Source organism: Martes martes (genome assembly GCF_963455335.1).
Source record: "Martes martes genome assembly, chromosome: 12".
Taxonomy (NCBI): domain Eukaryota; kingdom Metazoa; phylum Chordata; class Mammalia; order Carnivora; family Mustelidae; genus Martes; species Martes martes.
In genome coordinates, this window is record NC_137900.1 from 86,126,228 (window position 1) to 86,139,334 (window position 13,107).

Here is a 13,107-nt window from a genome sequence, read left to right on the forward strand (position 1 = left end):
AATAAGCAAGCATGAGCAGGCTTTCCCTATCAAAAATTTGAGGGATAGAGGAGACATTGGGGCCTCTAAATTGCAAAGAAGTATTGGAGAGAAATTCCTATTTTTCTCAATCTAATATGTGAAAGTCGTGAGACATTAACATAGAAAATGTTATTTCTTCCCAGTCAGAAGCCATGAAATCTGCAGTATCAACATTCATAACCAACTTAAGACAACACATACAGTCCATATCAGTCTTGAGGTCTCCTGTCACTTGTTATGACTGCACATGCTTATTTGAACCCCAAGATGTCTGAGACAGAGATGATAAATTTTTACTTCTGCCCATTTGTTATTATAATAGTACTACAGTGATACTGTAAAAGAGAGAGGAATAAAACACTATTAACTTCACAAAGATGATATGGGATTACTGAGAATATTGCCTACATAATCTAAGCACAGTTTTTAAAAGAAAAGTGATTTTTTTTAGGTGATTCCTATTCTAACTCATATACAAAATTATGATTCAATATCTATTCATTCTTATGGAATGGACAGGTGTGTAAATCACCACATCCGGCTAGAGATTCAATCAGAAATGTTCAATGAGTTAGGATTACTTAGCCCAGAAGGAAGCATAATTCAATAATAATCTTAATGAGGGCCTTTCCTGGAAAATGGGCAGGAGCTATTTTTAATTGCTATTAAGTGCAGAAAAGGAGAATAAGTTTGAGTAATATGTACTAAATTAGAGGCTCAAAAATGCCTTTTCAAGTAATTCCAGACAAGTAAATATTTTCCAATAAAATTAATACATGAGGACAGGACCCAGACTTATCTGTTTGTGTACTGCTACTAGAACTAAGCCTGGAGCAGCAAGAGGATGCAATGTTTAACAGAGTTCTCAATTATCTGGCTCATTTTTTGCATAGTTCTGTCTGAAAGATTTCAGAGTATCTCAATGTCCTCCCTAATGTTAAAAAATCCAAGAAAGGACCATGACTCAAGAATTTACCTTTTTCCTCCTCCTAAATGAAGGCAATTCATAAGAGAAGGACAATGAGAAAACATTATGTTCACTCAGAGATACTGGCAGCCTATACTACCTATAAAGCTGATTCTGAACTTTACAATTTCTAGAAAGACAATTCTATTTTCCTGCTGTTTGATAAACACTGTAGGACATATTTTGTCTTGAAATTACTAAGTATTAGTTGAACAGACATGAATTTTTATATTGTTAAGTTATGTGGGAAAAATATATGAAAAGGTACACACCCTCAGAGAGCCGATATTAGCTAAGATGGCGAGAAGGTAAACCTTACCGCTTACATCAACAGCAGATTGGTGAAAATTAGCCAGTCTCATGACCCTAAAAAGTACTAGAACTAGAAAAAATGACTCTAGATCATCTCATGACTTCTCAAATCTGAATTATCATTCAATCTTTTGGCATAAAGCAAAACAAGGTCTTTATACATTGGATATTCCCATGCCCTATTTCTAATAGCTATAACCATAACTCAGAATGATGTATGCCACATTTTGAGAGCAACTGGAAACACCAATGGTTATCTACGATCAAGACAGACACCTGAAAAGCATCATTAAATTAGACCTCAAAACAGTTACCCTCGTATCCGTAAGCTCAACCTTAATGTAGATAGAGGTGCTTTAGAAATTAAACTGTGGTATAAACACCTAAACCAAGCATAATCCCTCTTTTAAAAAAAAAATATCCTCCTCTCCAAACCCGTTATTTCAGGAAAAAAAAAATTACATCAAAGTCAGTTAATACTTTAGAGAAGTGGTTATGAATATATGGTTGTATGTGTGCATAAATGAAAACACAATTTTTGTCGTCGGTTTCAACAACAAAAAGGAGATTAATATTAAATAGAAATTTTTTGCAAACCAATTTTCTACTAAATTATTACATTTCTGACCAATGAATAATATGAGAAGAAAAGGAAAGTATAACAAGATAGAATGTCCTCCCCATAATTATAAACCAAAGTAAAGTAAGATCTGAGTCAATATGGCCACCAATGACACCCTCAAGTTATATATTTAAAAGGACACACACACACATCTTGTTCTTACTCACGAACACGGGAACATTCAGAACTTACTAGTGCCTGGGTCAAGCTCTGGCAATTCATCTTGACAAAAACCTAAAGAGAAAACATTAAGGAAAAAAAGATTATAATTCATGAATTACTCTATGGTCACTCAAAAATTCAGACCGAGAAGTTAAATTTGGATTTGAATCCTACCTCTAATACATTTATCTACTGTATATCCCTCCCTGAGCCTCCATTTCCTCATCATTGTATTAAAAAATGGAAAGAGTAACCGCACTTACCACAGGTAGTGATGAGGCCTGAGTAAGCATGCCAATATTAGTTGGAATAAAAATTCACAGAAAGATTACAATTCATTAAGTATCTGACATCTCTATGTAACATTAACAATTATTTTCCAAAAGAAAGCAAAATATACAAAATATGAACTTATGAAAAATATCAAACAAGGTAATTTTACTTAAAATTTTCACAAATGCTATTTACTTATATATACAACTGGATGCAATTTCCATTAGTAAGAATGCAGTTCAGGTTGGAATAAATACCTCTCAAAGCCCATTTTGGGCCCAAAACATCTGAGCTACATCTGACTTGTGTGTAGCTATCTCACTGCGGAGAAAAATCAAGCATAATGAAGAGCAAATATACTGTAGGTCTACATGTAGCTGATGCAACTTTCTCCAGTTTGCTTTCTACTCATCCTTAGCTTAAATATTTCTTCAGAAAAGCTTCTTTTGCCCTTGTACTCTTGTCTATACACAAGGTCAAAGCACCCTAAAATTACCTACCACCGTCTGTACTCATCAACAAGAAATTACTTGTTCAATGTCTAACTCCACTAAGAGACTATTCTACAGAAGAAGGGACCTGGCCTGTCTTGTTCACAACTATATCCAAATCACCGCACAAGCCTAGCATAAAGCTGTTCATAATATCTCCACGGTCAATTCAAGAATAACTGCGCAGGGGCGCCTGGGTGGCTGTCCCACTTGGCTGTCCACCAAGTGTCCAACTCTTGATCTCAGCTCAGCTCTTGATCTCAGAGTTATGATAAGCCCCTCATTGGGCTCCACACTGAGCATGGAGCCTACTTTTAAAAAAACAAAAGGAGCAAAACTAGGACTAGAGGAATATGAGAGCATTTTCCTTTTTTCTTCTTCTTCTTTTTTTTTCCTTTTCCTATCCCCTATGAAAGCATTTTCTGTCATCATATCTAGGCCATCATAAGCCAGACCAGCCACTGGGAGTCATGTGGAAAAGAGGTATTCAAACAGTAGGGACACTATTTAAGCACCACAACTTTTAAAGTCTTCTGTAGTCTTGACTGTTTGGATTCACTAAACAGGCCACATCTCTTCTTGCCTACCTGTGCTTCCTCCTCCTCCTCCTCTAACCCTAACCCTGCTATAAATTGGGATTAACAACACGATCTACTTTACAGGTCTGTTAAAAGAAATAAATGAGAGGGGCATCTGGGTGGCTCAGTGGATTAAGCCGCTGCCTTCGGCTCAGGTCATGATCTCAGGGTCCTGGGATCGAGCCCCGCATCTGCCTCAGCATCCCTGCTGAGCAGAGAGCCTGCTTCCCCCCTCTCTCTCTGCCTACTACAGATCTCTCTCTCTGTCAAGTAAATAAATAAAATCTTTAAAAAAAAAAAAAAAAAAAAAAAAAAAGAAATAAATGAGATAGTTCATGTATAAGTTTGTATAGGAGCACCTGGGTAGCTCAGTCAGTTGGGCATGTGCCTCTGGCTTAAGTCATGATCCTAGGATCCTGGGATGGAGCCCCACATTGGGTTCTGCACTGGTGGGGAGTCTGCTTGAGGATTCTCTCCCCCTCTCCTACCCCTACCCCTGCTTGTGCATACGCACATAAGGGCACACTCTTTCTTTGCCCCTCCCCCCACAATGAATCAACAACATCTTTTAAAAATAAAACAAACAGGGGCGCCTAGGTGGCTCAGTGGGTTAAGCCTCTGCCTTCGGCTCAGGTCATGATCCCAGGGTCCTGGGATCAAGCCCTGCATCGGGCACTCTGCTTGGCAGGGAGACTGCTTCCCCTCCATCTCTCTGCCTGCCTCTCTGCCTCCTTGTGATCTCTGTCTGTTAAATAAATAAATAAATAAATAAACGATAAAACAAACAAAAATAAATAAATAAAGGCTTTTCACATTACTTGACAAAGTCAGAGCTCAACATATGTCAGCTACTACTAAGCAATCCCCAGGGTCCATCCAATCCATGGCTGTGGCTGTGGTAGCAAAGAGCAGTTTATAGCAGAACTACTGACCCATTCATGACTTCAACCCCAAAGCCTTGGGATGGAACCCTAATGTCACTTTAGTTACTTGCTGTGATCTTGAACCTTTTTAATATTTTGAGCTTGCAAATTCAAAGCCTGATGCAGCAATTCCAGATACATGCTACCCCCTGAGGAAAGGAGGAATCTTTGTATTTGTCCTAAAACAAATTCCTCCAATGGGTGCAAGGATTATGGATGTCAGCAACTGTATCTACATTCCCTCCACCCAGCCCTGAGACCATCAGCTAATAATGCTGTCTCTGGTTTTACAGATAGTCACTAGTGCAGGAGGCCTGAGAAGATACGTATAACAATGTTAATCCTACCTCCTGACAGCAAGTCAATGGAATGAATGGCTGGATCTGGCTATACCATTCTCAGTCTTGCCTAGATCCTCAATAACCAGATCTAGCTGGCAAAATGATTCTTAGCTAGAAGAATTCAAATCACTGCTGAAAGTAACCCCAAATATATGTTCAATGCATTCAACACAACAGCAAAAAATATCAGAGTTTTCAATAAAAAAGAGACTCTCCTAAGTCACATAAATACATGAACATATCCCCAAAACCATCTGCCTCACAAAATATAACAAATTAAACAAATTAGGAAATGTTCTGAGAAATCAACGGCTTTTCGCTACTGACTTAAATTGTTTTAAAAATGGACAAGAAACACAGATCCGTTCCTAAGATGATATGTATCACCAAATCAGTGTGCTCACACCAATCTAAAATTTAGCACAAAGCTTATACTGACTTACCACAGGTCTGAGTTAGAGTTGGATTCAAATCCTGGATTTGCCGCTATTTTTAATTTACTACCCCTAGGGCTATTTCCTGAAACGGGAATAAAAGTGATCCTCCTGTTCAACGATCATGAGATTTGGTGAATATACATAAATTACCCACTTTGTGGCAAGTAATCCTCAATAAATGGGTCTGGGGCACCTGGGTGGCTCAGTGAGTTAAAGCCTCTGCCTTCGGCTCAGGTCGTGATCCCAGGGTGCTGGGATCGAGCCCTACATCAGGTTCTCGGCTCAGCGGGGAGCCTGCTGAGGCTCCCTCTGTCTGAGCCTCCTCTCTGTCTCTCTGCCTACTTGTGATCTCTGTCTGTCAAATAAATAAATAAATAATCTTTAAAAATAAATAAATAAATGGGTCTAAATGTAGGAATTGTCTTTAATACAAAGGTATACAGTTGCAAGCTTTTCTCCAACAGGCATTTGGTGAAAAGAAAAACATCACTGACTCCTCAATCTGACTGGCTACAAAGACAAAAAGTTACTGAATTTTTTTTTAAGACTTTATTTATTTATTTGACAGAGAGAGAGAGAGACAGTGAGAGCAGGAACACAAGTAGGGGGAGTGGGAGAGAAAGAAGCAGGCTTCCCACTGAGAGGGAACCCGCTGTGGGGCTCAATCCCATCCTGGGATCATAACCTTAGCTGAAGGCAGACACTTAATGACTGAGCAACCCAGGCGCCCCTGATCTTTTTTTTTTTTTCTTTTTAAGATTTTATTTATTTATTTGACAGAGAGAGAAAGAGAGATCACAAGTAGGCAGAGAGGCAGGCAGAGGGGATGGGAGAAGCAGGCTCCCTGCTGAGCAGAGAGCCTGATGGGAGGCTTTTTCCCAAGACCCTGAGATCACGACCTGAGCCTAAGGCAGAGGCTTAACCCACTGAGACACCCAGGCATCCCTGATTTTTTTCTTCAGTTACCATTTTGAGGACAATATCTTGTATTCACCACAATAGGATCCTAAATAAACTATGAGCATCCATTTTTATCCAAATGTGAACAAATAAAAGCTATGAGTAATGCCAGTAAATAAATTTAAGCGTGAAATAGTAGTCAATTTTACTCTATGTGTCTTTTACAAAATCAAGTTAAATATTACTCTAGGAATGTTTTGATTTAGTATGACTGTATGCCAATCACTCAATCCTGAAGCCTCCACAGCACATCAGCAAAATTAAGGGGAGGCTCTTAAAAGGCAAAATTCTACAATTCTACTCAAACATTACACCTTTCCCCCAAAACAGAAAACATGTATATCCTTCATGATCTGTCTACAACTTCAACTTTTATCTCTTGCTTCTCATTCCATCCAACTGTGTACATTCCATCCACACGGTACTACACTGTAGCTCCCTAAATTCAACATTCTCTTTACCTTTAGTCTCCATTCCTTTGCACACAGTTTTCTCCCCCTGAGCCTTCTCTTACCATTCTGATGTCAGGGCTCGGGTTAGGTCTCTAATCCTTTCCCCTCCTTCTCCCTATACCCACTCAAGCCCAAGTTAGGCACTAGAGACACAATGACTGAATCTATGAGCTTTTCAGGGACCTCTGAAGACAAGGGGAGGAAAACTGGCTTCAAAATCTAAGAAACAAACAAACCAAACCTGCAAATATTACATTAAATGTTTTAATTAAGAGATCTGGGGGCGCCTGGGTGGCTCAGTGGGTTAAAGCCTCTGCCTTCGGCTCAGGTCATAATCCCAGGGTCCTGGGATCGAGCCCCGCATCTGGCTCTCTGCTCAGCAGGGAGTCTGCTTCTCCCTCTCTCTCTCTCTCTGCCTGTTGCTCTGCCTACTTGTGATCTCTGTCAAATAAATAAATAAAATCTTTAAAAAAAAAGAGAGATCTGATATTTTTTTCATTCAGTCAACTGTAACTCAACTTCTACACATTGTTTAAAATGTGAGATATGGGAGCATCTGGGGGGCTCAGTAAGTTAAGCATCTGCCTTTAGCTCAGGTGACGATCTGAGTCCTGGGATTGCGCCTGGGCTCCCTGTTCTGTGGGAAGCCTACTTCTCCCTCTGCCCACCCCCAGCTCATGCTTGCTTGTTCCCTCTCTCTCTCTAATAAATAAATAAAAATTTTAATATAAGATATGAAGTGAAACAGGACTTCCAGAAGGAAGTCAGGGGTCTAAAGGGTTCTGATATTGTTCTGGTTAGTGTCCCCCCTCTGTGCTTCCAGATTCCTGTGCTTCCAACACCACATCATGATAGGGCCACTGACCATGAATTCAGCTTCTAGAGAAACTGTTCTCCACACTCCCCACCAAAAAGCAACAATTTTTACCCAGGATTTGTACTGATATGTAACAGTCATTCACTGGTCCTTTCTGAACTAACCAGCTCTGGTCATTTGTATCCATTTCCCACCTGCCTTGTCTCCTTCTGATCATGATTAGGTCCTCAATGAAACTTTTGTCCTTCTTTCAGTCAGATCTGGTCTCAGCCCTAGTTATATTCTAGCCCCAAAGTTGAGACATGTCCCGGATCCCAAGAAAGGCTACTCAGTAAATACTGAGGAACTGCTTCTTTCTCCAAAAATCAATAGTAATAAAATACAATGCCACAACAATTAATTTCTTGCCATAATATCAAATTCTGAGAGAACACAACAGTTTCACTATTCTCTGACTTTAATGTCTAGAATAGGAACATCCAATAGAAGTTGCTACAATAATGAGAATGTTCGGGATGCCTGGGTGACTTAGTTGGTTAAGCATCTGCCTTCGGCTCAGGTCCTGATCCTAGGGTCCTGGGATTGAGTTCCGAATTGGGCTCCTTGCTCAGCGGGAAGCCTGCTTCTCCCAATGCCTACCACTCCCCTGCTTGTGCTCTCACTCTCTCTCTGACAAGCAAATAAAATTAAAAAAAAAAAAAAAGAAAAAGAAAATGTTCTCTACCTTTATTTTCAAATGCAGCAGCCACTAGCTACACGTGACTAAGCACTTGAAAAGGGACAAGCATGACTGAGGAACCGATTTTTAAACTTTTTTTCATTTTAATTGATTAAAGTAGTTACTTAAGGCCAGTCCCTATTAAGATGAACAATGAACAACGACTAAAAAGATAGCATCCCTCCTTTTAAACTTGTTATGCCACCTTTTGGATTCTGTTACAGCTTTAAAGAAACCCAAATACAGAAATGCTTAGGCTAGTGTTACTTACCACCCAATTTATAAATATATATATTATCCAAAAAATAATTCCATCAGCCTGCAAATACACTTACTTCTTCAAATGTCATTAAGTATATGCCCACACTGTAGCTGACAAATGGGGAGAGATGGACAAGATGGAACTAGGAAGTAGTACAGAGAATTTTTGTATCAGAATAGATTTGAGTTCTGTACCATAACTTCCTAATTATGTTAGCTCAGGAAGTGGCCTCACCTCTCTGAGTCAATTTCCTCATCTACAGATTGTTGTAAGGATTCAATGAGATAACACACATAGGTCAGTGGAAAGTGCTTAGTAGCTGTGATCAGTATTAGTGAGAGAGCAGAAACAGCAACCATGGGGCTAGAGGCATGTGGAAGGAATAAGCATTCACCAAACGGGGCTATTTGAGAAACATATGCAAAGGAAGCTGAGGTACACGGCATGAACAGAGAGCAGAAACAGAATGTTACCTGGTAATCTGATCTAAATGATGCCCCAGCCAGGACCATATCACAAAGGATTTTAACTGCCATACATGAGTTTTTAGTTTTCATTTTACAGGCAATAGAGTCACTGAGGAAAGAAAATCTATGTATATACTAGGAAGTTTGTCGATGCCAGCCCAACTCTGACTACTTCAATACAATGGCTCTAAAATTTCAACAAAAAAATAAAATGTCAACAAGGAAACTAAAAGCACAAAGAATTTTTTAAAATTAAAAATATTTTAGGGGCGCCTGGGTGGCTCAGTGGGTTAAGCCTCTGCCTTCTGCTCAGGTCATGATCTCAGGGTCCTGGGATCAAGCCTCACATCGGGCTCTCTGCTCGGCAGGGAGCCTGCTTCCTCCTCTCTCTCTCTCTCTGCCTGCCTCTCTGCCTACTTGTGATCTCTGTCAAATAAATAAATAAAAATCTTTTTAAAAAATTTAAAAATATTTTAAAAAGAGCTCTGTGTGGGGCGCCTGAGTGGCTCAGTGGGTTAAAACCTCTGCCTTCGGCTTGGGTCATGATCCCACAGCCTGGGATTGAGTCCCGCATCGGGCTCTCTGCTTGGCAGGGAGCTTGCTTCCTCCTCTCTCTCTCTGCCTGCCTCTCTGCCTACTTGTGATCTCTGTCTGTCAAATAAAATCTTTAAAAAAAAAAAAAAGAGCTCTGTGGAGGTAGCCAACATAAACATGTTAAACCACCCTCAGCTGCTTAAATTCTAGGAACTCTTCCCATTTTTTTCAAGGCTCTTGCCCAACTTCTTCTAAGCTCCTTTTGGTACAATGAATGGCTTGGATAGAGGCTAAGAAGAAATGTGTGTGCTTGGTACAGAGGGCGGGGGGACAGAGATAAACAAACATAAGCTAGTCAGACGATGGCCCACCCTACAACCAGATTTGCAGCCTGTAAGCTATCCCAGACCTAAAACACTTTTTTTTGAATTGGCTGAGCCTAAATTCACATCTGCCTCTTTCCTTTCTACCCAGTGAGAGGAGTGCCACTTGGGCCATTAGCTTTTGTTTCTCATAGGCAACCTGACAAACCATACTTCAGAAATAACAGAAAATGCTTTTGAATGCAGGGACATAGCACCACAAGTCCACATAGCAGAAGCTAGCTGGCTGGCAGACCTTCAAGTCATCCTTTTCTCCACCTACAAATATCAAGGTCACATTTTAAAAACCACATCAAAAACAATGCCCTTTTCCCAATGTCATTTTAATGTGAAATCTTAGGGACAAAAAAGAGTAGGGGGAAGGGAAGCCAAGGATTCCAGGATTATATTAATCTGTTGTATCCACATATTCACTCAGCTTAAATGTCACAAGTAGTGTCTACATTTCTATGGAAACATTAGTAACTCCATCTAATCAACCTGCATCACCTTTCATGCAGTTTTTCAGGCTTCTAGCTTTTTAATTACAGCCTTGAAATCAGATCAAAGGCAGAAAATCTAGGCCAAGATTATGACATTTCAATTTTATGGCATTCTAAAAAAATAACAGTACACACAGCTTCAAGGTTGTGGCCACAGAATCAGAAGGTGAGTAGTTTAGGAAGGCATTTTGATTTGAGAAGTCAGAGGTCACCAGTGTTTCTATGGAAATACAGTAGAGGCATTTCTCAGAAAACTGCATGTACTGATGCACCTCTGACATTTTTCTTTTACAATTGCTGGTGCTCTAAAGTAACAGAAAGGATTACTGATAACTCTTCATTCCACCTAGAAGTTAAAGAAATTTCATAATGCTTACATATAAGAAAATCTGTAAAATAATCTGTCAGTTGCCATTTATTGAATCTTTATTATATGCCAGGCAATGGCTTGGTGCTTTATATAAATTCTTACTGAAAGTAGCTAGTATTATCTCCATCTTATAGATTTAAAGAGATTATCATACTCTTTATGGGAAGAGCGACAAAAGTCAAAACAAAAGAACTTATATTTAGAGCAGTTATCTCTAACAAAAGCCCTACCTTTGCACTTATGTGCTTTGCAACAGCCAAATAGATGGGAATCGGACACTATTTCAAAGAATAAACCCTGACAGGGACGCCTGGGTGGTTCAGTTGGGTTAAGCATTTGCCTTCCACTCAGGTCATGATCCCGGGGTCCTGGGATCAAGCCCAGCGTCAGGCTCCCTGCACAGCAGAGAGCCTGCTTCTCCCCTCTCTCTGCAGCTTTGTTTCTATTTCTTTGTTTCTATTTCTATTCTTTGTTCTATTTCTCTGTCAAATAAATAAAATCTTTAAAAAAAAAAAAAAAAAAAAAAGAACAAGCCCCAACAAGCAGGGCCTTAGAGTCCAAGAAGAAATCCATACCTCAGATGGATCCACTTAGAAACTTCCTCTTGAATAATCCAAGATGTCCATGTCAAAAGTAGCTAGAGTAACTTTACCAACCAGCTGCAACCCAAAGTATAAAACTTTAAATGAATGAATAAATAAAATAATTAGGAAAGAACTTCTTTCGAAAAATTTTAAGTTGCTCCCAGCAAGAGTATGGAGAGTAACATAGATTCTTTTGTTCGTTCATTTTAAAGACTAACTGAAAAAGAGTCTTATAGACCAATGAGTTCGTTTGAATGTGGTCAGAAAACATCTGAGGTCATCTTAGAAAGTGCCCCATACCATCCCCAACAGATGGTTTGATGGAACAGAAGTCAGCTCTGTTCAGGAAATCCATTAGTAAGAAGCAGATGCAACCAAGATGTGCCCCACCAGCAGCAGAATGTACTTGTTCCTTATCCTCTTTGAAAACCCCCACATAAAAACAGAACAAAATGGATGCATGAAGGGCCTTGAAGACATTTGTTGCTCTGGATTAATTGTAGAAATATATCCTAAGAAAAGGGCCAGAAATAAACAGTACAAAATAGAAAGTCACTTAAAAATCGAACCACACAGGACACCTGGGTGGCTCAGTCGGTTAAGCATCTGCCTTGGGCTCAGGTCATGATCTCAGGGTTCTGGGATCAAGTCCCATGTTGGGCTCCCTCTTCAGCGGGGAATCTGCTTCTCCCTCTCTCTCTGCCCTATCCTGCCTGCTTGCGTGCGAGCCCTCTCTGACAAATAAATCTTGAAAAAAAAAATACAACCACAGGAGAATAACTAAATTATGGTATACCTATACAATGAGGGTATTTTGTGAGCATTTTAAATGTTTATCAAGGGATACCTGGGTGGCTCAGCCAGGGAAGCGTCTGCCTTTGACTCAGGTCATGATCCCAGGGTCCTGGGGTCCTGCATCGGACTCCTTGCTCAGTGGGGAGTGTACTTCTCCCTCTGCCTGCTGCTCTTTCTCTCTCTCTGACAAATAAATAAATAAAACCTTAAAAATAAATAAATAAATGTTTATCAAGATTTTATAATGGGCAAATGTCTTTAAAAAAAGATGTAGGGAGGCGCCTGGGTGGGTCAGTGGGTTAAAGGCTCTGCCTTCAGCTCAGGTCATGATCCCAGAGTCCTGGGGTCGAGCCCCACATCAGGCTCTCTGCTTGGCGGGGAGCCTGCTTCCTCCTCTCTCTCTGCCTGCTTCTCTGTGATCTCCGTCTGTCAAATAAATAAATAAAATCTTTTTAAAAATAAAATAAAAAAATAAAAAAAGATGTAGGGGTGCCTGGGTGGCTCAGTGGGTTAAGCCTCTGCCTTCCGCTCAGGTCAGGATCTCAGGGTCCTGGGATCAAGCCCCGAAGGGCTCAGTAGGGAGCCAACTTCTTCCTCTCTTCCTACTTTGAGCTGTCAAATAAATAATAAAAATCCTTTTAATAATTAATTAATTAAAGGATTAAAAAAGATGTAAAACTGTACTCTCAGAATGAGCTCAGCTATTCTGACACATACATAGATGTAAAAGCACATTTTAGTCTATTTTATCCCAGTGATTATCTGTAAGTGTGGGAATTATGGCTGCCTTTTTTCCCCTCCATTCTACTTTTCTGTTTGAAAATAAGTTGTTTTGGGTGCCTGGGTGGCTCAGTGGGTTAAGCGTCTGCCTTTGGCCCAGGTCATGATCTCAGGGTCCTGGGATCGAGCCCCGCTTCCCCCTCTCTCTCTCTCTGCCTGCCTCTGCCTACTTGTGATCTCTCTCTCTGTCAAATAAATAAACAAAATCTTAAAAAAAAGAAGTTGTTTTTATAAACAGAAAAATGTACATTTAAAGAAATCCTGAAAACAAAATAATTTGGCTTAATTCTCTAAAATTGACGAATAAAAGGAAAAAATCTACCAGACATTCTCTAAGTGACTTTTATTTTTTGAGATTTTAATTATTCAAGAGACA

General features: G+C 39.8%; 1 protein-coding gene across 1 annotated transcript in view; it reads right to left on the reverse strand.

The window, feature by feature from the left end:
* The window catches only part of NR6A1 (nuclear receptor subfamily 6 group A member 1), a 221,230-nt gene that overhangs the window by 181,174 nt on the left and 26,949 nt on the right, over positions 1–13,107 (reverse strand). The window contains exon 2 of the mRNA XM_080820592.1: positions 2,115–2,156. Within this exon, the coding sequence (XP_080676718.1) occupies positions 2,115–2,156 (42 nt within the window). The remainder of the gene's footprint in view (positions 1–2,114; positions 2,157–13,107) is intronic.